The sequence below is a fragment of the Uranotaenia lowii genome, chromosome 3 (assembly GCF_029784155.1).
Source record: "Uranotaenia lowii strain MFRU-FL chromosome 3, ASM2978415v1, whole genome shotgun sequence".
Lineage (NCBI taxonomy): Eukaryota > Metazoa > Arthropoda > Insecta > Diptera > Culicidae > Uranotaenia > Uranotaenia lowii.
In genome coordinates, this window is record NC_073693.1 from 9,723,837 (window position 1) to 9,750,026 (window position 26,190).

The following is a 26,190-nucleotide window of genomic DNA, read 5'->3' on the forward strand; positions in this document are numbered from 1 at the left end:
ACAATGAAAAATGTGCTGACTGATTTGACATTGATGTAAAATATGTCAATATCTTCACTTATTACCGCTTTTTAGTAATTTTTTGCAAATATCATGAAGTGCAAAACATTGCTCGAAAAACAACTTTCAATACAACAGAGAATAAAAACAACTAAATTTTACAGCACAGTTTTATTAAAAGTTTTTCTGCAATTTTGTTTTGTTTCCAATGCAAACTGATTTAAAACTTCTAATGTCAATATTATATTTTCAAAGTTAACCACAATTATTATGAATCGATTTGCAATCCACCAAAATTTGTAACTTTTTTTTACGTTGAACAGGCTTCATGTCGATCTCGATTAAATTTTGCTTTTTCCTGAAGGGCGTCAATTGACAGTCGACCACCCGAAGGGGAACTCAGTCGACATGAGCGACGCACGTGCTCACTCGTTGTTTGTTTACAAAACTTTGGTGCACGGTGCGGCTTCAACGCGGGCACGTTAATTTTTCAGTTCAGGTTTTATTCTTTAACACCGTTATTTTAAGGGAAAATGGTAACGAAAACCCAACCCGGGCAGTGTAAACTACACCATGTCCAGTTCTACAATTTGCTCCCGAGAGAAATAAGCGTACTGGCTGTGAATTCGAGCAGTGGCAAACTTGCACTGGCAAGGTTAGTAGGAATACAGTTTTGATCAATGAAACATGGTTCCAAAATTGTGTTTATTTTTTAGGGACGATGGTACTATCGAAATTTGGTCGTTAGCAGCGGCTCCATTCCTGGAGAAATCAATCCCTGGAGGTGGCGAGGTGTCGGTGGAGGGTTTGGCATGGGTTAAAGACAGATTGTTTTCGGTTGGCCTATCCGGATCGTTGGTGGAGTGGGATTTGAAAAAGCATTCAGTCAAAAGCAGTGTGCTTGTTACCGGAAATGCAGCTTGGTGTATGGACGTTAGCAAAAATAACCAGCTCTTGGCGGTTGGAACGGAAGGCGGGTACATCAATATTTACAATGTGCAGGACGATTCAATCAATTATGAGAAAATTTTGGACAAACAAGAAGGGCGAATAGTTTGTCTGAAATTTGATTATAGCGGAGATTTTATAGTTACTGGTTCAGCAGATGCGGTTAGAGTATGGAATGTAAAAAAGGGTCACGCGGTCCATAAAATGACAACTGGTAGAACGCAACGGGATAAGGAGACTATCGTTTGGAATCTTCTAGTGCTGAAGGATTTCACCATTGTTTCTGGAGATTCTAGAGGAAAGATTATGTTCTTCGATGGGCATTTGGGAACTTCTTTCGATAGCATTCCTGCTTCCAAATCTGATGTACTATGTTTGGCCATCAACGACAAGGAAGACATGCTATTTGTTGGAGGGGTTGAGCCGAACATCAAAATCTATCAACGAGTGGAAGTTTCCAAGGGTGGTGAGAAAATCAAAAGTTTCGTACGGTCTCTGACGCGAAAATGTCACACCCACGATGTGAAAGCTATGACGATGTTCGATCAAAAGCTAATATCTGGCGGAACCGAAGGAACTTTAGCCATCAGCTCTTTCCCTCCGCTTGTTGTGGACAAATATATGCCCTATTTGATGACACCATCTGCAGTAATCGCTGAAAACGCCCGAATGATTCTGCTGAAATACGTCAACTATCTGGAAGTTTGGACTCTCAGTTCCGGTCACTCGGAAAGTGTCAAAATTCTTCAGATAAGAAGTAAACTAGACGAGCACATTCTAGCGGCTTCGATTTCATCGGATGGAAAACACATCATCTACAGTTCGGAAGCCACCATTCGATTGTACCGGTTTGAGTATCAGCCGGAAGGACAGACGAATCAAACGCGATTGGTACCCATTCGAACCGTTCCGGAGCAATTCGAGGCTCCCTGCAGCCGAGTTGAATTTTGTCACGATTCCAAGGGGGTGCTTCTGTTCAAGTTGAACGGGCAGATTGAATATTTTACCTTCAACCAGGAGGGAGATTTCGACCACAAGCAGTCCATTGAAACTGGGAAATGTATAAGTTTTCAGTTATTCTCTAAATTTGATTAGTCTAATATATGTATTTTCTCCCAACAGGGTTCACCGATCGAATTCACCTGGTGACATTATCCCATGACGATGCCTATCTGGCTTGTGGAAGCCTGTGCGGTGCCATTGTGGTCCTCAAGAAGGAAAAATTCGGCAAATGGAAGCGTCTAACGAGTCTGCCACGATACAAGTTGCCTCCCACGGCGATAGCCATCCAGCCTAACTCGCCGATTCTGGCAGCGGTGTTTCCGGATCAGAAAATCTTCCAGTACGACTTCAGCGAGTACCGGTTTACGTTCACTTCGTTTCTACAGCTTAATCGCATGGACGCTTCGTTGAATCAACCCATTACCGGAATTTTGTTTGATCCGCGTAACGACGAAATTATGATCCTACAGCATGATACCACCCTTTTGGTGTCCCAATTGGAAGACAGTGAAGCACAAGATGGGCAAAAGCGAAAGAAACTAAATACTTCGAGAAAAAGTGTTGACGATGAAGAAGCTGACGATGCTCCTGCACCGAGCCATCGGTACAGTTTGAAGATTCTGAAGTCCTACCCGAGACTGGTCAGCTCGAGTTGGCTGGGTAACGATGAAATGGTCGTTGTGGAAGCGAATCCCGTTTCGATGGTGGAATATTTGCCACCGGCGTATAGGAAAAAAGTGTTCGGAGCTGCTTAGTTTTCTAATAAACAATGACCGTGAGAATCTTTTTGTTTGTTATAAGCTAGATTCGAAAATCCTTTTAGTTTATAATTTCCATTAAGTATTCAAATTTTTAGAAGTAAACTTTTTTTGAGGAACATACCTAACTTGTCTAGAATTCTTCAAATTCCATACATTACCTGGCGTATGTATAATAATGTATGATAATAATGGCAAACATAAAAGTAATTTAAAAAAAAAGACAAAATCAATTAAATAATCATAAAAAGAAATTAATAAGACAAACAGGGATGAAAAAAGCAAAAACAAAGGACAAAAGTAAATGCACCTTATTTTTGCCTTATTTGTCAAATCGTATGCTTTGAAAACTGAAATTATTGTGGAGTTTATCGTGTATTTTTTATCATTTTGAAATTATAAAAAATCACATTTTTATGGTAAAAACAACCAACTTTTTCAATCAAAACGAAAGTTTTTGAAAATGCCCTCTAAATTAATTTATTAGTCTCAGAAAATCGATTTAAGGCATTTTTTATGAATTGACACCAATTTTCGACGTTATATATTTTGAAGTCATTTTTATGTGTGTTTTGGTAACTTTTCAATATTTCTCAAAAGGGCTTCTTACATATTTTAACGCGAACAAGACTTCTTCTTCTTCTTCTCCTCTTCTTTATGGCCAGCTGTTCTTTCAGCTAAACTGCCAAAGGTTGTCAAGTGTATGGATTGTGTATGCGGGCCTCAATTTGCCTCTTTTCTTCGATTTGACGTTTCGTTGTTCGCGTATTCGCAATAATGGCACCACCCCAGTAGGCGGTGATTGTGTTATTAAAATCGCGTGAAAGAGGATCTCGTGTTTAATTTTACTTAAAGTTTGATACCGTTACATTTTATGAATTCGGCTATTTCTTGATAAGTTTTAATGCACGTTAGTTTAATTAAGTCTTCTACGTTGTTGTTGTTTACTAAACTATTGAATTGGTTTCTGTTAGTGTACTTTGGGCATTGGAATAGGATGTGTTCTATGTCTTCTCTTGAGTCGCAGTGGTCGCATTTGTCGGTCTGTTCTATTTTCCATTGATGGAGTTTGACTTTGTTTAAAGTGTGGAATGTTCTGATTCTTCCGAGTGTGATGATTTCGTGGAGTTCTAGATTCAAATCGTAGAACCAAGGTTTTGTGTACGGTTTATTGGTGAACGAAAAGTATTTTTTCCCTTTTGTTAGGGAAACTGCTTTGTAATGGTTAGTCCAATCTTCAATCGTTTCATTTTTGGCCAAGTTTATCCCGTCCTTAAGTGGAATTTTGCAGTATATTTTATTAGTGCTAGTGCAACCGTTTTTTGAAAGCATATCCGCTTTTTCATTACCTATGATTCCTCTGTGTGCTGGAACCCATTGTAATACAATGGTTTTGTTTGTATTTTCAATTTTTTTCAGTATGTCCGAAACGATGAAGTTATTTTTAAATTTTTTATTAGATATGCTTTCCAAGCCTGCTTTAGAGTCGGAGCAAATCACAAAGCTATTATTATTTTTACTATTGATTATCTCTACTGCAGTTCTTATTGCCATTAGTTCGACGTTCATTATTGAAAGTGATTTGTTTAATTGACAGGAAACCTCTTCTGACTCGTTTTGGAACCAGATCCCTATACCTGTTGCTTCTTCTGTTTTAGAACCGTCTGTAAAAACTCTGTCGAAGGTTTTGTATTTTTCGTCCAAGTAGCTGATCGTTAGGGATCTAGTTACTTGATCATTCATTGTATTTTTATAGCCAGGTATGTGATTGCAAATTTTTGGGCTTTTGATTTTGTATAATTGGTTTATTGTTTGGGTATCAGTAATTGATGTGTTTGTTTGAGCTAATATATAGTGATTTTCAAAAACTGTTTTTTCTAGAAAAGTGTGTGGTTTAGGAAGATTCTGAAGTTCTATGAATTTTGAGATGATTTCTGTTATTGGTTTATTTTGTGCAAACGACTTTAAGATTTCTTTTTTGGCATGGAATTGTGCTCTAAAATTGAGTGGCATTTCTCCTGCTTCGGAGTATAAAATATTTATCGGCGATGATTTCAGTAATCGTAGGCAAGTTCTCAATGATGAATTGAATATCGTGTTTAGTTTTATGAGGTTTGATTTTGCTACCCCTCCGTAGAGAGTGATACCGTAATCTAGTTGTGACCGGATTATAGCTTTGTTGATTTTTAGTGCTGTCTTTGGGTGAGCTCCATTACTTTTTTTGCAAATCATTTTAATAATATTTATGTTTTTCCTAGCTTTTGTTGCTATATGGTTGATATGGGGTTTATGTGACATTTTATTGTCCACTATGTAACCTAAATATCTATGGTTTAATTTTTGTTCTATGGGGACTCTGTTTATGTTGATGTTCATTCTGTCTTCTAATCTTCCGTAAAATAGGATATAGGCTGATTTTTCCGGGTTTAGCTCGATCTCGAGTTTTTGTAACTCAGCTTTGAAATTTAGTAGAACTATATTTGTTGTTAATTCGACTTCTTCTTTTGAATCTGCTATAACTGTAATTGCAAAATCATCTGCAAATTGTAATAGTATAGCTTTATTTGTGGTGATTTTGTGTAGGTTAGAAGTATATAAATTAAATAGGACCGGGGATAAGGGGCAACCTTGCGGTAATTCTTTGTTTGTTTGTTTAGTTATCTTGTTGTTAATTGTTTCTATCGTGACTTTTCTATTGGTTAGGTATAAATGTAGCCATCTTTGGATTTTTGATGGTATTTTCATGCTGTCAAGTATTTTTAACAGTATGTCTGTATTGACCGAATCAAACGCTTTGGTCAGATCTACGAAAGTTGTTGCTACTATTTGTTTGTTTCTTTTTGCCTCAATAATTATAGAATTCATGTGATTAACGCAATCGATGGCCGATGATTGTTCTTTAAAACCATACGACAATTCAGGCAATAGTTTTTTGTCTGTGATAAACAGATTCAATCTGTTTTTTACTTCTATGTTTATAAGTTTTAAATTAACGTTAATTAGTGAAATGGGCCGGTATGAGTTTTCGGAAAGCTTATCTTTGTTTGGTTTTAGGATAGGAACTACCTTTATGTTCGTCCATTGTTCGGGGATCTTTTCAGACATCCAAACGTCATTGTTGATTTTGAATATTTTAGTTATCAAGTCTGGTTTTAGTTGTTTTAACATGAAGTAAGATAACTTATTCTTACCCGCTGCTGACCTATCTTTCCTTTTGTTTAGTGATTTTCTTATGTTTTGTAAGTTTAGTGGTTCTATATATTGTTTTTCCTCTACATTGTAGTTTGTAATAGTTAATTCTCTAGCTTCTTCTTGATTGAAATTTAGGTCTATGAATTTCTTAGTTAAATTTTCATTTGTAAATAGTTCAGTATTCTGTTTGGCTTGAAATTTACCTCCTATGATTTTAATTATATTCCACATTTGGTTTACGTTCGTATCTTCGTTAATCTCATTCAGCATTTTGTTCCTGTAATTGTAAACTTCTTCTTTTATCGCTTTAATAAATATTCTCTCGGCTTTTTTATATTCTAGTTTGTTTTCTAGTGTTAGATTTCTTCTAAATTTTATGTGTTTTCTGTTTTTTTCTTCGTAAAGTTTTTTGATGTTATCGGTCCAGTATGGTTTCGTTTTCTTTTTACTATTAGCATAGATTGTGTACGTCGCTTGGTTTAGTGCCTGATCTATTTCGCGATTTAGATCATCTACTGTTTCTATTGAGTCTGGATCGATTTCATTCAAGTATTTGACTGCTTTAGCTTTGCTAATAATTTGTTTGTTGTATTCGTTGGGAAATTTATTATAGTTCATTAGTTGTATTTCAATCAGCTTGTGATCAGACCCTAAATCGTCGTCTACTACTGTCCATGTTAGGTGCTGGCTAATTGTAGGTGATGCAAGAGTGAGGTCTATCGCTGTTGCATTTTGGTTTATGTCTGGCCACCTCGTTGGTGATCCGTTATTTAATAATATTATATTGCAGTTCGCATAAGAATTCTCCTCTCAAGTTTTCTGATGTAGCTAGACTATCCCAGAGTGGACTTCTCGCGTTCATGTCCCCTCCTAATATTATTCTAATATGATTATTATCCATGTAATTAAACAAATTTTGTAGTGAGCTTTTGATGTCACTTAAATTTGAATCCGGTGCTAAATAAAGTGAAATGAATATTATTGGGAACTTAGTGTTATTTATTTTTATCGCTGTTATTTCTAAATTTGTATTTGGGATATGTATCTCTTCATAAATAAGGTTTGGGTGTACCAGAATGCCAGTACCACCATAACCGTCTGGTCTGCAATTTTTAATAAAATTATAGTTGAGAAATTTGAACTGTTCGTCCGATTTAATCCATATTTCTTGTAGTAAAAACACATGTATATTTTTACTAGTCAGGTAAGTTTTAATTGCCTCTCTTTTGTGGAGTGGTCTAATGCTTCGGATGTTTATTTGTGCTATGTTAGGATTTTCAGTAAAAGTTGTCATTTTTGAATCAATTTTTTACTAGTGTCTATTTGAGAGGGGTTAAGTATGTTATTTATAGAGGTGCCTATTTCGATAAGTAGAAGGTCTGAGTCTAATTTATTTAACGTTTGATTTGCGATTTTTTCGATTATGTTTTTTAATTGTGTTTCTAGTATTTCGTTTTTTCGCTGTAGGAGCTTCTCTAGCTCTGAAACTTTATGTGGATTTTCGGTAATTTTTTGGATGGTTTCCGGAATTGGTTCGTCTCTAGGGAAACTTTTTTGTGGGATTGGTAGTCTCATTTGGGATTTAGTCGCTTTTAAAATTTTGCTGTAATTTAGTGGTTTGTTGGATGGAATGTTTACATGTCTGAAGTTAGGATTTCTATTTCTAGTTTCTTCCAGCTCTGGGAATTCTTTCGTGGATTCCAACAGGGCAAATCTGTTTTGTGATCTGGGGTACATTTTTTCCGCTTCCTCGAATGTCATCTTATTAATTGTCATAGCAACATTTATATGTTCTTTTCTTATACGCTCTGGGCAGTTTCGTTCTGTGGGAAGATGATTACCTCCGCAATTTTTACATTTTGGCTCGCTGTTTTCATTACAGTTTTTGTGATCGACATCTTCGTTTTTTCCGCAAATTTTGCAAGTTTTCTTGCCTTTGCAAGCCGCTTCCTTATGACCTAGTCTCCAGCACTTGCTACAAATTCGCACTGGATATATATAAATTTCTGGCTTTAAATTCACTCCGTAAATTTGGATTACTTTCGGTAGCTCTGAGCCCTCAACTGTTATTTTGACAGCCCTAGTTGGAATACGATTCTCATCTGATTCTTTTTTCTTCTCGCGATTAAGTTTCTTTACTCTTTCTACTTTTATGATTTTTTTGTCCGATAGAACGTTTTGCATGATTTCCTTGTCTGTGATCGACAGCGGAATGTTTTTAATAATCCCTATCGTCTCTTTGAGCATTCTCGGAATATAAGCTTTTATATTGTTGTTTTTTAACATCTGTGTTGAATTGAGTATTTTCTCTGTATCTTTCGGTTGTTTGTATGACAATTTATATCTGTATTGACCTGCTTTCTTAATCTCACTAAACTGGTCGAGTTGTGCATCATGCAAAAATTTACCGATTTCCATCGGTTCGAGAAGTCTTTCACCTTCTTTAATTTGTATTGGTTCGATAAAAATGATTGAATATTGGTTGTTTTGAATCCAAAATGGTTTGTCATTTTGGTTTTCGTTCAGCTTTTCTTTTCTTGGTTTATTTTTATTGATATTTGCCAAATTATTTGAGGTTATGTGTGTTGTCTTTGGGTTTGATGATTCAATTTGTGAGGTGATCGTTGAATCCGAATCAGAGTCTGAGTATGAACGTGTAGGTGTGTTATTCGTTGTTTGTGTGTTGATGTTATTTAGTGTCAGTGTAGTGGTGTCATCTTGGGGTTTTTCGCCGTTGATTTTCGTACGTTTTCCTGTTGGTGAGGTGTCTTCGTAACCACGAAAACCCTCCCTTTCAGAAGTGTCCTCGTCAGAAATAAATTTTCCCTTACCTTTATCTGGTGGGTTTCGGTTTCTTTTACGATTTTTGTTTCCGCCCATGCTTGCTAAGCAAGCTTCACTTAACCTAAACTAACCTAATTTTCTCTATTGTCACTTAAACTAACGTGGTTAAAACTTGATAGTTAAAAAGAAAGCAAAATAAAAACTTATCTAAAATTAATAAAATAAAAATTACACTTCCCGAATAGAAAAACATTGTGAAAAGATCATGAATTTCATTTTCACGCAATCATGAATGTTATGGTTGAAACTATGCGAATCATGGTTTATGGAACCTTGAATAAACTGTCAAATTCATAGTTTCCGACAATGAAGTTAATAGTTTTGGCAAAATTTACCATGAAAAAAGGGGGTTGTTAAGCAACTTAACAATGAAAAAATCAACTTTTTTCCATACATTTTGAAACAAAAAACGATGAAGTTAATGATCATTACAGCTTCCAATTTTCTTAAGGAAACTGTGAAAATCGTTGTTTTATGTTGAATTCATATCGTTCTGACGATGGTGAACATCAAGGTTAATTCATAACTTATAATGATTTCTGAACCGTGAAATTTTATGGTTTGAATTATTGTTTTCAGTTGTTTTTCCTATTATGTTTATATTTCAAAATAAAATTTAAAATAACTATTCCGTTTGTTTGCATCATTTTTTATTCAAGTTTTTAATATTTAAAAAAAAGTCTTGTCACTTTTTACCTGCTGTAAAAAACTATCGAACCATTTACATTCTGTATGTTTACACTTCAACCACTGATCATCTTCATCCTTCAACACCGGCGGTTCTTGAGCCTTCTTCTCCACAACCATCCTCTGGGACACGGCTGCTCACCAGTCCACCAGACCACCAATCCGTGCGATACGGGTTTGCGTCGGACGTCTGACCTGCCCACGCCAGCCAAATTGTATGCGGGCCTTACCTAAAGCTGGGGAACTTTGCCGTCGCAGGTTCTGAAATAAAATAAATTTCTATCATCATACAAATCAATGAATACCTATATAATAATAAAAGTTCTTACCATCATCACTGCAGTTGAAGGCATCTCTCCCTATCCGCCCTATTCGAATCCCGCAAGGTTGATTTCGGAACTTTTCCGGATAAGCTGATTTCAGCCGCGAAAATCACGAAAAGATTCTCCGTAAAAAAAAGTTAGAGCGCGAAAAAATTTCTCTACACGGAAAATTGTAAAAGGGCAAAAGAGCAAAAATTTATCAATTTTCGTATGGTTTGGATTTTCATTTTACCTTGAAATACATTGTAACATTAAAAATTACATGAAAAAAACTGTGCAACCATGCTTTTGATAGAAATGTCAACTATGGAAGATTTTGAAATAACAATATACTTAATGGTGACTTTCCAAATTATGGCAGTTTCAAGATTTTTATCGGTTGATAAATATTTAGTTTTTACGATGAAGTTTATTGTTAAATTGAAAATTACTGTTTTGTTATACTAATACCACGGTCTTGGCTATTCGGGTTGTTTCTCTTTTTCGCTATTTACATTTATATTATGTGTATAGCACCAAACCGAAAAGCGACAGTAGGACTAGCAACGAAAAAAACTAGCGAGATTCCTGTCATTCGCAGGTTTGTTTTTCTTTTTTCAGTCCAGTAGGCGATTTCGATATAGTACTCGAACATTGTTTATGTTATTTACTGTACATTTTCCTTAGGCCACCAATCGCATGCTTTAAGTCTCCTAGGAAACTCGCGCTGCGTCGTTATTATTTTCAACGTCGCGACGTATGCGACGTGTCGCTAGTAGGCAAAGCTGCTATGATTATAAGCGCTCATATTTAGGATTTTTTTTGCATGCATAATAATATGTTAAACTGGAGTGAAAACCACCGATTGCGAACTGCCAAAAACAAAATGGCTTCCCCTTTCGGGACGCGACGCGATTTTTTCCTTCACTTGACTTCCTTTGAACAGCTGTATGTCGACCGCTCTCAGCGACAGTTAGAGGAGGAATGAACAAGACTTCGTTTGCGCCTTCCGACGTTAAATGTTAAAAATGTGAGACTCTTGATGATAAATCTTGACGAACCACAGTATTGCTTTGGCTTACAGCACAGCAAGCTAGCAAAAAACGGCCCTGGAATTTTGCATACACAAAGGCTCCCTTTTTTAGAGCGATACTTGTTATGCACGTGTTTCCGCTAAAGCCTAGTCCACACTCTATGTGGTTTATCTATAGGTGGGGACAACCAAAAACTTTAGTATTAGTTCGTTGTATCTATACAGTTGTTTATGAACGATTGTGACGTAACGCGACGCCACCACGGAGTCAAGTATTAGGCGTCCAAGTGTAGCCATAGAAACTTATTAGGAGGAATGTTTGGGACGCAAATAAAGTTGTTTATTATTCAGAAATCATAGCGTCGCCGTACTGGGCGTCAGGAAGAAAAAGGGTAATAATAGGGTACTTTGATGGTGATTTTTTAAATAACATGAAACGTAGCATGTCGTCGATGAATGGCGACTTCAACGTCGAGACGGTGCATGAACGATTGTGACGTAGCAATCAAAACATTGAAAAAACTGATTCTCACACTCGTGCAAGGGTAGTCTTGTCCTCACCTATAGATAAACCACATAGGTCCACACTAGGATACGGTTCGTCTCGAGACGGTCTCAGCGTCTCCCATTTTCTTCGGGAGACACTGAGACCGTCTCAGGTTTCCAACATCAACATCAGACAAAAAAGTTCGTCTCATAACAAAAATCGCAGATCATGTTGCCTAGTGTGGACTAGGGTTAAGAAATCACACTCACGATCAATCTTATAATAAGTAAGTATATGAGTTTGCACATTTTAAGCTTACACACAAAATTTTCGAGGCCGGAATTTAGCAAAATTTTGCTCAAATTTGACCAGCTAGAAACTTAGCAATAAATTTAGCAATATTTTTTAACTAAAATTTTAGCAAACGAGTACAAAAGTTAGCCGCCGCAGTTTTTACTCAAATTTCTAGCAAAAACCGGAGAAAATGATTGCCCGGATCCGTAATTTCATGTTTCTCTATTTTTTCTCTGGAGAATCAGGGGAATGTTTGAATATTGAATAAAATACACAAATTTCATTCACTTATAATTTATTTTTCACATTTTTTATGTTTTTTTCACACTTTTCCTATTCAGGGAACGCACCTACTGGCGAGCGAAATGCCATGCCACCTTCGACAAAGAAAGCACCGGGGTGTTTGCCGGATGCAGCTTGTTGAATTTCCAGTTGTGGTCCTTCTTCATTACCGGCCTGTGGCGCGCTTCATGTTGCAGTTTTATCCTGGTAGAAAAAAAAAACAAACACACAAATTAGAAATTGAGAAATTATAGAATCTGAACACTTTAAGATCAGACCTTACCCTGTAAGCATCCGGTGTCGATTCAGCTACCATTTCGTTGTGGAGTTTGCCACCACAAGAATTATCAGCAACGAACATCCGGAACCGCACTTAATCGCGACAGCTTTTTATTTTTCTCCCTACTGGCGCGGCGGCTGGTGTCTGTGAACAAAGCGGCTGAAAAACCTTCGTTTTACTAAAATCAAGTAAAATGACCTTTTTTATTACTAAAATCAAGTAAATTTAGCTTTTTGCTAACTCATCAGTAAAAAAATATTTTTGCTAACGGGAAGTAACAGCGAAATTTTGCTAAGTGGAGCCCCGAAAGTTTTGTGTGTAAGTACATTTTGGACAACGGTGATATCTCAGAACAAAAGAGCAAAACAACGCATCTTCTATAGACTTTTACATCACTTGTTTGAATTTTATTCTCGACTTTGGTATTTCATAAACCGTATATTCACTTTTAACGACGTTCCCCAGCTCGCTCTGTTACTTGTTTCTTGATTATTTTTTTTTCTTTGTATGTTTCGGTTTGTGTCCACAAAATCATACCCTACGCTCTCTTTCGGTTCAGCTTTGGCTGAAAACTTCATATTTAAATGATTTTCACGCAATGTTGCATATGAATACTACGTCTAGTTCTGATTTTTATCTTCATCTTTCTTCTGTGCAGTTGTCTATAGATATTGTTCGTTTTCTTCTTGAGTCAACATATTCAAGTGCTATTTTTTTGGTGAGTGATTTTGTTCAGCATGTTCCTAGATTACTAGAGTGCGCAAGTGCCTAGACCTGATCTGACTGGTTTTGCGTGTTGTGTATAAATGTTCGATTTGATCTTAGAATTCTAAACAGGACTTTTGATAGTGTTTAAATGCCTATGCTGAACCTTTTATCCGTTTATAGAGACAGAAAAAAACGCTCGCATCCTCTTACAAAACTGTTAACCATTCCGTGTTTTTTTTTTTTTTTTGTTACCCGATTCGCCTGAATCGCTCAGCTTTTGCTAACTTTATAGCTCTTATCGATAAGTAGTAGGTAAGAAGAATATATAGTTCCATTTAGAGAATACAATGGAAAAATTGAACCGGCGCGAAAGCAAGTCAACTTTCGATTGTACCATTTTATCACTGGTAAGATTTACAGACTATGTATAGTCGCTTTCATTTCAGAAACAATCGGAAATATGGGGGCAAATCTAATGCAGTTCTTTTATACTTTTAATTAATTACTTTTTTGATAAATCGGTGTGACTACTCAGAAGCAAAAGTGTGTAGGATTCGTTTTTTGTTTTCAAATGACAGTGTTTGGTTTAATTTGATTTTGATTTGTAATCTTAAACTGAGTTGCTCAATCTGCCGTGTATAGAGGAACACATTTGGTAATCTTTCTTTGTTCTTGTTGTATTATTTTTGAGACAAAAACGTGATCAGTCAAAACCCATATAATTTAAAGCAATTGTTGTTCGATCAAACAAGTTAGTTTTGTTTGCCATGTGCGTCCGTTTCGGTTTCGAATAGAGTGATGATGAGAAAACTCGTTTACGAACATAATCTCAAAATATTTGTTCTATACAACATGCAATTAGCGCTTCGAATAGTGACGTTTATCTCGATCTCGAATATATTATAGGCGATAACAATTTGTGATGACAAAAGTATGATAGGTTTTTTTTACTTGCCCCTTACAATCTATTCTGCTTCAATCGAACTTAGTATGGATTATTTCTTTCCTTTTAGTTTCATGTTTTGATTTACATGTTAGGTTTTTTCTGCCTTCTCTGTCACTTTTTTTGGTTGATTTAGTAAAATGTTTTATTGTATCATTTGTGTTTAACGATTGCGCGTTTTTTTAGCTACTATAGTTAAATTTGTTTGATAATTGAATAAATTTAGTTTAAATATTTTTAACTACGAAAACAAAGAAAAGAAAATATTTCTTCTATTCCGCACAGATTAAAGTTTATTCGTTTTCTCTAAGCTTAATTTAAATTAAATTTCAACTATACGTTCGATTTTTTTTTGTTCTTACATAACTCACCTTAACGCATTTTGTTCGTCGCCTAAATCGTAAATTTAGGCAACCTTGAAAAATATATTATTTTATGGTTGTAATTTTTAAGTTAATTGTCGGCTAGATATAAAAAGAGTAACGAAAAACTAAACTCAAAAAAACCTTACCGTAATGATCGCAATCAGAAAACGGCAAATAAAGGTAAATACGACCTTAAAAACTAAAATCACTAAATTGACATTACACAGTTCGCAATCATAAAAGTAAAGAACGAACGAAGACGAACGGACGATCCACATCCAGCTTATGCCGCCAGCAGATTCCGGATGTTCTTCGGGGTGTTGTCTTCGTTGAGATGTTTCGTTGTGTACCGGAGAGCATTGAGCAGGGGTTCGGCTTTGACGGCGGGTTGAGCTTGAAGTAACCGTACGCATCCCTTGACGTCTACGTGGGCTCCCCGGGCAAAGGCTCCGACCGGGTGGACATGATCGTACAGGATCACTAGGCCTACCATCACCCTCAGCAGCAGCAGGTGGGTTTCCTCGCGCTCGATCTGGGCCAGTAGTTTGCTGTTAACAAGGAAAAGGTTAAACGTTAGTTGATAATAACGTGTAAAGCACGTATTTCAGAGTTTGATACTCGATACTAAATTGTAAATATCTTATACCTTGCCTTTTGATGGGTAATAGAAAGGCAAGGTATAGATACAATTCATCGTTATTAACACGACTGTCCCTATTTATAAAAGAAAATTTTCTTAACGGAGAAGGAAACTAGAATACAAACTGACACCTACAACTAGAGGGAAGAAAACAAGAAAAGTGACTCAACATCTGGAAGAATTCCTATCGATCTCAAGCGGATAAATTAGTCAATTTAGTTCAGCTCATAATTGAATACTCTGACGACTCTGACACAATGTGTTATACCCAAAATTTCATCTTGACAGGCTTAAGAAATTACCGGGATGGATCTCCGGACAATTAAACAACAACAACACTAATTTGGCACAGATGTCTGCAATTATTCCTGTTGTTACTCTCTTGATGAAACATTATTTAAATTCTCGAACAGTTGATTGAAAATTCCCAAATAGTATAGTTCATAAACGCTTGAGGATCTCGAGACGATCATACCCAACGCTAGAGGTTTAGAAACTACAAAAATAGGAACATCGCGCCTATGTACCACATTTATCTCTCAACTTATCAGCGTTTGGTTTCCTCACGAGAGGCTTCAAGACTCATGAAGGGGAAAATTTCAAACCAGTAGAGGGTAACAAGAATGTATCGATGGTGAAGCTGTTTTTACAAATTGTATACTCGCTAATTTTGAAATACTCAGAGCCCGACACCATTTTACTCAGACATCGCCTTTTCTATGGCGCAGCCGTTGCTTGATCTAAAACGACTCAGTTTTTCCGAGTAACGGCTACTCAGACGTCTCGAAAATTGGCACTCAGCGAATTTGAGTGCTTGTAGGCGACAACTGAGTAAAGTTGGATCAGTTTGTGCGAGGCAGTCGACTTTGCGTTTGTTTTCGATAACAAACAATTGGGAAATTGATATGGTAAGTGTACATTTTTAACTATAATCTAATAATAATAACGCGATTTTAATTATTTACAGGGATTACGATGATTTCTTTACGAATCCGAGGTGCATCATGAAACATCCGTCGGGGCAAAAAATGAAATGGTTGAACATAACGATTTTTTTTTAATAAAGATTAATGTGCAATATGTTGACTTGTTTTCTATTGAATCAACAAATCCATCATTCTTTCCAACAATCATACAGGTTTTTACTTTTCCAGCATAAAAAATTCGGTCATAAAACCGCTCCGAAATCATTCGCGCATTCTGAGTAACCCCGACTCAGAAGTCGCGAAAAGGGCAGTTAGTCAGATCTGAGTAAAGGCCGTTTAGTCAGAACTGAGTAAGTGCGGTTTTGGCGACAACTGAGTAGCCGTCACTCTGAACTGAGTAGCTGAAAGTTAGCGAGTAGTACTGAGTCCGGGCCAAGGCGGGTAAAGCTTCAGGTGTGTTCTTATAAGAATGCACGGAATCGTCCATCTTGTGACAGGCAATCGTAATCGTAGGCATGGTAGACGAACAATTCGCTGTCAAAAAACGCTCCGTCTCCACCTCCCACCAATGAGAAACTTTTGGTACCCCTTGCCTACTTTTCCTCAATATGCACCCACCCTACTGACTCACCCTGGTCCGGGCCAACCCCCTGGCAACTTGACAGTTTGGTCGAGTTTCGTGTGTCTGTTTCAAAATCGCAGATGTCGCGTGTGTGCCGCTCGTTTACATACTTTTCGAGTCATGCATATGAAAAGGGCACACTATTAAATGTGGTACGAATCAGGCGAATTCATAACTTTCGAATGAATTAAAAAAAGTTTTAACCGAAATTGTTAATCTTATTCAATATTCTACCGATTTTTATATTGTGTAGGAACAGTTTTTCTATAAAATGGGAATAGCTCTGCTATAATGTGATTTTTTTGTCATTTTAAAATTTTCATATGCATCGCAGCTTATGGCAATCACTTAATGATTGATGCGGTAATGTTGTATTTTACATTTATTGTGCTTGAGTGTGTTCAACAGTTTCAATGGAAGGTAAACTTGTCCCAAGAACTGCCGGATATCAGTAAATTATTTGAAGTAGTCCAGAACTTTTATACCTTATGTAGGACACACAAATTAACGCTCTACTTGTTTTCTTGGACTAAACTTTTGAAAACAGATTCACTTCACATAAAACATAGCAAAAAGTTCCAAATTCAAAACATTTTTTAGTTATTGAATCAGTTACAGAAAACATATTTCAAGATGCGTCCTTCCGACATGTTAATTAGCTCGATTTTCGATTTGACAGAACCAGAGAACCAGAAAAAACTGGCACACGCGATTTGTATGGGAAACGTCAAGTTGCCAGGGGGTTGGTCCGGGCGCCTTTTTTCACAGACATGACTTTTTTTCATCCGAAGAACACGACTGCTGTAGTCTGTAGTATATTGCATTTACACCATACATGTTTCTTCAATGATATTTGGCAACCTTGCATCCAACGATGTAGAATAAAGTCTGCTTCATTTAATATTGGAACAAATTCTTTTGCTCATTGTGGCGCTCCTAGTGGACGGATTTGGAAACTTTTTTCACCCACGTGTCGGGAAATTCATTACCTTTCACCATGTATTTTTGTCATAACACCAAACGATAGCATTTTGTAAACAACCGCCATGGAAGCCGAACGGAGAGATCAAATTGTGCACAGTTTTCTTGAAAATCCATTGTTGTCGGCATCGAAGCTAGCTAAACAGCTTAAAATGCCCAGAAATACCGTATGGCGTGTTATCAAGCAGTACAAGGAAACATTGACGACGGCTCGGAAGACGCATTCGAAGCGTCGGAATGGAACTGTCGACCGGAAACTGCGTGGGAAAGTCATCAAGGCCGTCAAGAGGAATCCCAATCTTTCAGACCGCGATTTGGCCAATAAGTTCCAGGCCGCTCACAGTACGGTGCGACGAATTCGTCTCCAGGAAGGAATAAGGTCATTCCGAGCCAGCAAACAGCCAAATCGGACGCTGAAGCAGAACAATGTGGCCAGAATCCGTGCTCGAAAGCTGTACGACCAAGTGCTGACCAAGTTCGACGGATGTATTCTGATGGACGATGAGACCTACGTGAAGGCGGACTTTGGGCAAATCCCAGGTCAAAAATTTTATTTGGCGACGGCTCGGGGGGATGTACCTGCAAAATTTAAGTTCGTGTTTGCGGATAAATTCGCCCGCAAGTACATGATTTGGCAGGGGATATGCAGTTGTGGACAGAAAACCAAAGTCTTTCTCACTGACAAGACAATGACATCAGAAGTCTACAAAAAAGAGTGCCTACAGAAACGGATTCTGCCGTTTATTCGTGCCCACGACCGTCCAGTAATGTTTTGGCCGGACCTCGCAAGCTGCCATTACAGCAAAACGGTTATGGAATGGTACGCAACGAACGGGGTCAGCGTAATACCGAAGGACCTCAACCTCCCAAACTGCCTCCAGTTCCGGCCGATAGAGAAATACTGGGCAATCACGAAGCGGAGGCTTAAGGCAAAGGGAAAACTTGTTAGGAACATGACTCAAATGAAGAACTGGTGGAATCAAATCGCCAAAACGGTGGACGAAAAGGGTGTGCGCCGCCTAATGTGCCGTATTACGGGAAAAGTACGAGAATTTCTTCGAAACAGCAATGAATAATTTTTTTTATGAAAGAGTAAAGAAAATGCTACATTTGTATGAAAAACAAATTATGAATTCGTTAATAAATGACTGAACTACACGCAATTGTTTGTGTTCCAATATTAAATGAAGCAGACTTTATGGAACTAGACTGGAAGACAGTTTGACAAACGGACACGCGGCGGACACCGACGACTCGATACAACAACCTGGCGATGAGGTTTTTTAATTTGAAATTGAAAGCTTTTCTAAAGACAAAATGGTAAGTTACCCAGTGGAATGAAGTGAAAACTTGGCAAATATGTATGTATGTATGTTGTTTATCCACCATGGGTGCACGGATTCACCGCAGTTTCTGCCTAAGTATGTGCTCACATGCATTCTTAGATTATTAGGTTCGACAAATCTCCAATGCAACGCGTACACCATACCCGGACCCCATGGCTTCGTATGAACTGTTATGGAGTGAATGTATCGTGTTGATGTTGGTGTATTTTGGAAGAACGAGTCAATCAGGTGGGCTAGTTTACTTACAGGTATTCCGGCATCCGTGTATATACCTGACCAGCTGGCAACTGATTGAACATTCTTATTATATAGTCAGTTATATGAGAAAACGCATCTTACCTGTCGGCAACTTTTGGGATTCGAACCCAAAAGTTTTTCTTGCCAATACCGGGAATCGAACCCAGTACGCCTGGCATACCAAAACCAGACCCGCGCCAGCCTATCCACTAGACCACATCGGCGCTATGAAGTGAAAACTTGGCAAATGGCGATAAAAAGAAATGAGAGGAAGATGTGATTTGGGAAAAAAGTGATGTTGTGACTTGAGTACCTCGAACGGAAAAAAATGATAAATGAGAAGGAAAAGGGGCTCTGCATTGGCGGAAACTGCTGGAGTTTCGCTGAATGAGGCAGAAATCTGGAAGATTTTTCCAGAGAGTAATGGCGAAAACTGTTCAGACGGTTCTAGACTCCTCGAACTCAACCGAAATACCAAAGGAAGGTCCATGAAGCACCAAGGTGTATCATGCCTTTTTCTTCGGGTAACGAATCTAATGTTATTGCGTGGGTGATAGGAGGAGTTCCTGTGGAAATGCTGGTCGACTCTAGTGCCGATGCCAATCTGATCAGTGACGAACTTATAAGAGATGTGGCAGAAGATGAGAAGCGAGCAGATAGACGTATTTTCATCGGATCTTGCGTACCTGCAATTGGAGATCAACGCATTAGGGCAGAGTCTTTCGAAGTTGAAGGAGGGCAACAGTGCCTACTGGGTGATAAGACATAAAACTCGAAAAGTAACTCAAATGCGACAATATTGAAGTAAAATGAACTGGGTTTCCCCAACCTGGGTGATTGGAAAATCATACGGGGAACCGCGACTATGCCTCGATTTGCGGAGAGTCAATGAAGCCGTTTTGAGAGAACATCATCCAATGCCATCAGTGGATGACTACTTGGTAGAACCGGGACGTGGCAGATTGTGGAGTAAACTCGATATCAAGGAAGCATTCTTACAGATTGAGTAAGAAGAAGATTCCAGAGACGCGGCTAGCTTCATGACACGGCGAGGACTATATCGTTTCAAACGATTGCCATTTGGATTGATCACTGCTCCGGAGCTTTTTCAGAAAGCGATGGACGATACTTTGCGTGGTTTCGATGGGGTATCCTGGTATCCTGATGACGTGCTCGTTGAAGAAATGAACCTAAGGAGCTTTATGAACGCCTGGATCAGGTAATGGGTTTATTTGTTATGGACGAAATAAGTGAAGAATAATTTTTGAAATAAATTATGATTTCTAATAAAAAAAAATACTTGTTTGATGTTTAGCCACTCTTTTAATGCAACAATGGTAGTTGTTGTTTCATTTGCTTTGCAGGTTCTTACTCGATTGAAAAATCGAGTTATTGAACTTAACTGGAAGAAATGTCAGTTGCGTGTTACAGAGTTAGACTTCTTGGGGCACAAGATAACTGGAAATGGACTAATGCCGGTGAAGAGTAATGTTCAAGCTATTCAATCTTTTCGGGAACTTCAATGCGAAACAGAATTGCGTAGGCCTGAAGCCTTTTTTTTTTTTTGTAAATTATTTATTTGAAACGGCTCATACCTTTAGGCTTTAAGGAGCCAAACTCGTTTTGTTTGATTACAATTGTGTACTTAGATCTAGTTCACTTTTTTTTTTTTTGAAGAAAAAGAAAGATAGAAAGGGAAATATGAAAATAAAGAGAATTATAGTCGAAGATCGATAGCTTTTAGGAAAAGGTATATCTCGAACATATAGTCCAAGTCCATCATACCTAATACATCCCTCACTGGAACGTCGGGTGGTTTTCCTCGGGCCCGAAGGGAATCTATAAAGTTCGCTCTGGCGAATAGGTGGAGCCTGAAGCCTTGCAAATTATCTTTCAAAGTTTGTATCGATGCTAGCTACTGCAGCAGAACCGTTACGAAGCTGCTACATAAAGATAAGAAATTTAAATAGACTGCAGAGCAAGTACAGTTATTTAACGCTATCAAAGATGCTATGGGCCGACTTGAGAATCTGGAATTTTATCGAGTTGAAGATAAGACAGCAATAATTACTGACGCCAGACCACACGGTTTAGGGGCTATTTTGATTCAGATTGATGATGTTGGTAATCACCTTGTGATCCGTTTTGCCTCTAAAGCTCTGACTGACACAGAACGGCGATTTTGCCAAATGGAGAAGGAGGCTCTAGCCATTTTATGTGGCGTGGAGCGCTTCCAATATTATCTGCTGGGGAAAACTGTAAAGCTCTCAGTTTCCTGTTTACCCAGCATTCAGAACCATGTGCGCGTATAGAGAGACGGACATTGCTCCTCCAGGCCTTTGACTACAAAGAAGTATTCATGTCAGGGAAAAAGAATGTGGCAGATATCTTGTCGCGTTTGTCAATTCAAGAGGTTCCATTTGACCTATCAGAAGAAATATTAGTTCACGAGAGCACACAAGCAGCTAACACTTCTGCTTTAGTATGACAAGATACAGTAGAAGCCAGCAAGGCAGACTCAGAGATTCGGGAAGTTCTGGAACTGCTAGAAAAAAGAGAGGATCAAAATCTGCCGCTCAATTAGCGTGTGATTGCTAATGAGCTCTGTGAAATTAAAGGCGTCCTTGTAAGGGGTGATCGCATAATTGTTACACTTTCTCTTCGGGATAAAGCACTCTTGACTCTGTCCACGCAGGTCATCCAGGGATCACAATGATGAAGAATCATCTTCGATCTCATGCTTGGTGGCCAAGATGGACGCGCAGATAGAGAAGTTTGTAAAACGCTGCAAGGGATGTACACATTGGTAGGTGCACCAGAAACTCCGAAGCCTTTACAGCGTAGTAAATTACCTAGTTCTCCGTGGCATACGATAGCACTGGATTTTTGAAAGAATTCTGGGAAGCAAACGGTGGAGAATTCATATTAAGAACGGCATTCATTGTACGGACGCGGACGACTCGATACAACAACTGCCGTCTACATTTCTTCGTCTTTTGGATGTAGAAGCTCTTCACTCACATTGTGTTGAGAATGAAGAAGGACCATTTATGAACTGTCAAATAAATGAGAGGGTTCAAAAGTCGTTGCAGTCATAGTTTAACGTTTTATAACGATGACGGTTCTCAGCAGCTCTGATGCCCAGTCAATGGAAGAAATTTAAACCAACCATTGGAAGTTTCAGCGCGCACCAGGTCACCAACGAAACCTGCCTCAGACTAAAGGTTTTTGTTGAGAATTTTCCAATCGAAGCAATCGATGGGACAAATAACAACATACACATAATTAATAAACAAGTATTCTATGTAACCATATAAACTGTTTAGTATATAAGGTAGCGAAATTAGTATCCGGACAACCGAAGGTCGATGACTGGCTACGTGTTCACGATGCAGGGAGGAGCCATTTCGTGGAACGTCAAGAAGCAGCCGACTGTCGCCCTGTCATCTTGTGAGGCGGAGTACATGGCTCTGTCTCGAACCATACAAAAGGCCATGTGGTGGACGAACTTGCGGTCGCAGATTTTCGAGGAGGAGCCAGTGCTGATTCATTGCGACATTCGTCATGGCGACAAGGTCGTCGGACCGTTAGGCCAGGTGGAGGTTGACAAGCCAGGAAAACGGTGGTCGTCGGACAGGTGCCAAGGAAGGTCGTTGGGCTGAATCCATTGCGTGCTGACCGGAATCCATAAGAAGGTCGGCGAGCCGGGAGCCAGAGGAAGGTCGTCGTGCCATTGGTGAGGCGTCGGGCCAATAGAAGAGCGTCGAGGCGGAACTACACAAGGTCGTCGGGCCAGAGCCACTGGTAGGTCGTCGAACTGGAAACCATGAACGTCATGAAGCCATAGAACGTCGTCAAGTCAGGAACCAGGTGGTGAGCGTCGGGTCAGGAGCTATAGAAGGTCGTCGGACCGGAAAGCCAAGTGAAGGTCGTCGGACTGGAACCACTGGGAGGCGCAGGCCTCAGGAAAGGTATCGAGGCGAAGGAGAAAGCTTCGGGACACAGGAAGAGCGCTGAGACCAGAGCCATGGAAGGTTGTCGGGCCAGAGCCATTGGAAAGTCGTCGTGCAAGATCCCGGTGGAGGTCGTAGAACTGGAGCCATAGAAGGTCATCAAGTTCCAACAGGGGCGAAAGCGTGTTCTGGTGCGTGCATTTAAGAGAAGTAGCCCCATCTTCAGGAGGAGCCGCCGAAGGCAGTTAAAAGACTGCGAATGTGTATGTTGAGGAGGAGTGTTGAGATTGGTCCAATCGAAGCAATCGATGGGACAAATAATAGCATACACATAAGTATTCTATGTAACCATAGAAACTGTTTAGTATATAAGGTAGTGAAATTAGTTAAATAAGGTATTCCAGTTTCTACCCTCAAGTAGTAAAGTCTCTCCTTTCCATTGCCCAAATGCTGCTTCAACAGTTTTACCGCCTCCAAACGAATGGCCTCCCACACAAGTACACCTGGAGAGCATCGAACCAAACGCAATCACAGAACTATTATGTTTTGATAGACAGCCGGCGTTTCTCGGACATCACTATCCAGGTGATGGTTATGTGCCCAAAACTGAAAAACATTTGAAACCGACATCCACCTCGGATAAATATCGCACGAGTCACAACTGAAGCAACTTAATGGCGCAATCGCGCGAAGGAGCGCTGCCGGCTGTCGAAGCCTCTTTCGAGGACTGTTGGTTTGGAATACCATCAATACAGCCATCGTTACCGTGAAAAATCATCTACAGTGTAAGAGACAGCGAGTCTGAATCTTCTAGGAGCAAAAGAACCGCCTGGAGGAGGAAGAGCTGGAGCAGCTGCATCGTCCCAGGATATACAAAAGTTCTACCAGAAGCTCAACGCATCCCACAAAGGCTTCGTGTCGCTAGCCGAAATGTGCCGAAATGAGGTGGAAGGTTGAAAAAGGTGGAAGCAGCACTTCGATGAACACCTGAACGGCGCATATGCAGGAGACCGAGACGGTGGAGGAAGGTACATCGCCGGCGTAGCCAACGACGAAGAGGAACCACTCCCAACGATGAGTGAAGTTAAGGAAGCCATTCGCCACCTGAATAGCAACAAATCGGCTGAGTAGGATGACATCGCAGCTGAACTCATCGAAATGGGCCCGGACAATTTGGCCTGCACCGGTTGATGATACTGATCTGGGACACAGAACAGCTACCAGAGAAGTGCCCCATCGAAAATTCCACCTACAAAGTATTGTCTCGAATCCTACTCCATCGCCTAACACTACAAGCAAATAGATTCGTGGGAAGTCATCAGGCCGGCTTCATGGAGGGACGGGCTACGACTGACCAAATCCGGCTTTTTCAGAAAGGTGACCAGACTGATGAAGGCTGCGATAGATGGAACACAGCGCTGTTTGCGGAAATCGGGTGAATTTGTCGAGTTTAATCTAATCACGAGGAGGGCTTCGACAAGGCTGTGGCAATTCTTATCCTAAGCTGAATTCTTTAAACTATCAATACTCACGGATTCTCCAGCATCCGGAGGCACACTTTGGCCATGGTACCGAGCGTTTCCGTCGTGTTGTCCACATTATCCGAGTTGTCCTGCACGAATTTGGAGGTCGCTTCGCTTAGTACCTTGAGCATCGGGGTCGCGTGGGCATAGAACAGTGACATCCGATTCGCCAGCTCTGTGCTCACGATCAGCTCATTGGTCTGATCTAGCCGCTGCCGACTGGCTATTCTCCGGTAGTAACTGAAATCATTCTGGATGGCGGGTGTTTTCATCTAAAAAAATTTATGGTAGAATTAGAATTTTATATGTTTGGCAAAGATTTTTCTAAGAATAATACCTTGTATTCGTCAAATTTCAGCACAAACTCCAGTATCTCGGCCAGCTGTTTGACGAGGGCTTGCTGTGTCTCGAGGTGCTGGGTGGGATTGAGGCGTCCTCCGACCAGCTGACCCAGCAGCATCGGCACTATCCGTTCCAGCTCCAGCGAGTGTTCGTAGCACCGTTTCAGCTTCTCCACCAGAGGTATCACGATGTTCCACGCCTTTTCCTGGCATTCTGGCGACGGGTCGGCGATGGCTTCGCGGATTTCTTTACCGGCACCCTATGGTAGATTAAAGAGACAAAAAAAAATCGTGAATAAAAATGGAGCACAAAATATATTGGTTTCTAGAACAAAAAAGGAAAAGACCTGTTACTATTTACCGTTTTCGGATACCATATCATCCGTCGGTTGAGTGGCTGGCTTTAATCTATTAATATGAATGGCTGATAGCAGCTGTGTAGATATGTGTTTATTTCCCCTTTGGGTTCCCCGGAATAATTCTACCAAAACATGGCCCCAGTTTAGGCAACGGGCCCATAAAAGGGATAAAGTTCGATAGAATAGAAAAAGCCATCCACCCGCGCACCCAACAAAAGTCCAATTAGAGGATAGGCATGGATGGAACTTTTTTACCCGGTTTGCATATATTTAGAAATACGAAAAGCTGCTGCTGTTAGCTGCTATCGTCTTTTATCGTCGTCGTCGTCAATGCGTGTAGGTTTTATTGTACGGCGAATCGTATTTGGACAGCCAGACTTTGGGTAGGCAGCCTGTGGATTTACTTGAATCTATCTATGAACGAGGAACCATTCCATGCCCCATAATCGTATTGTACAATTTCGGAAGCGAAAGCGGATGTTCCACACTATCGGCGACGACGATGACGCTTTTGTGGACGCGTCTATAGTCTGGTCTGGGGGACGTTTGTTGTCAAAGGTGACGACAAACGAGAACCGATTGATCCACGGTGATGCGATTAAATTTTCGATGTCGATGTCGATGGTTAAGCGGTCTGTTTGATGTTATAGAACATGCTTTATTCTTTCGCGATAGGAGCATGGTTCGTGTTTCAGAAGTGATTTTTACCTTAATTATGTTTTCCAATAAAGGTGAAAATCAAATTACAGGTGATACTAAGATTATTTATCTCAAATTTCAATTATTACATGATGTTAAAAAATTTAACGATAGATAATTAGCCTTACCGCTTGGTGGCGCTACTAATTTGAGATAAATTTATAACTGTATAGAAGTTACTGGTAGTTTTTTATGCGAATTGGTGACGCATAAACATTTTAAACAAGGTCTTTCGCGTCTTTAAATTGGTATTTGTGTTTCAATTTCGCATAATGCTATCATAATGTGAGAGCTTTTTCCAAGTTTGGTGGATTCAATCAATTTGTAACTGTTTTATCGAACACTTCCCTGAAATAATGTGGATTAGGGTTCATATTTTATTCCAATATTGCTTTGTTCCTATTTTTCAATGACAAAATTGGAAAAATTGACAAATTG

General features: G+C 39.3%; 2 protein-coding genes across 2 annotated transcripts in view; one reads left to right on the forward strand and one right to left on the reverse strand.

The window, feature by feature from the left end:
* The first annotated feature begins 419 nt into the window (after window positions 1–419).
* Window positions 420–2,732, forward strand: LOC129754713 (U3 small nucleolar RNA-associated protein 4 homolog). Its single transcript, XM_055750925.1, has 3 exons — window positions 420–655; window positions 717–2,008; window positions 2,071–2,732. The coding sequence occupies exons 1-3, from the start codon at window positions 534–536 to the stop codon at window positions 2,703–2,705; spliced, it is 2,049 nt and encodes a 682-aa protein (XP_055606900.1). The 5' UTR covers window positions 420–533; the 3' UTR covers window positions 2,706–2,732.
* A 9,752-nt stretch (window positions 2,733–12,484) lies between these two features.
* The window catches only part of LOC129750924 (CYFIP-related Rac1 interactor B), a 106,148-nt gene continuing 92,442 nt past the window's right edge, over window positions 12,485–26,190 (reverse strand). The window contains exons 2-4 of the mRNA XM_055746125.1: window positions 24,691–24,954; window positions 24,363–24,625; window positions 12,485–14,673 (exon numbers count right to left, since the gene is read on the reverse strand). Of these exons, the coding sequence (XP_055602100.1) occupies window positions 14,409–14,673; window positions 24,363–24,625; window positions 24,691–24,954 (792 nt within the window). The 3' untranslated portion in view covers window positions 12,485–14,408. The remainder of the gene's footprint in view (window positions 14,674–24,362; window positions 24,626–24,690; window positions 24,955–26,190) is intronic.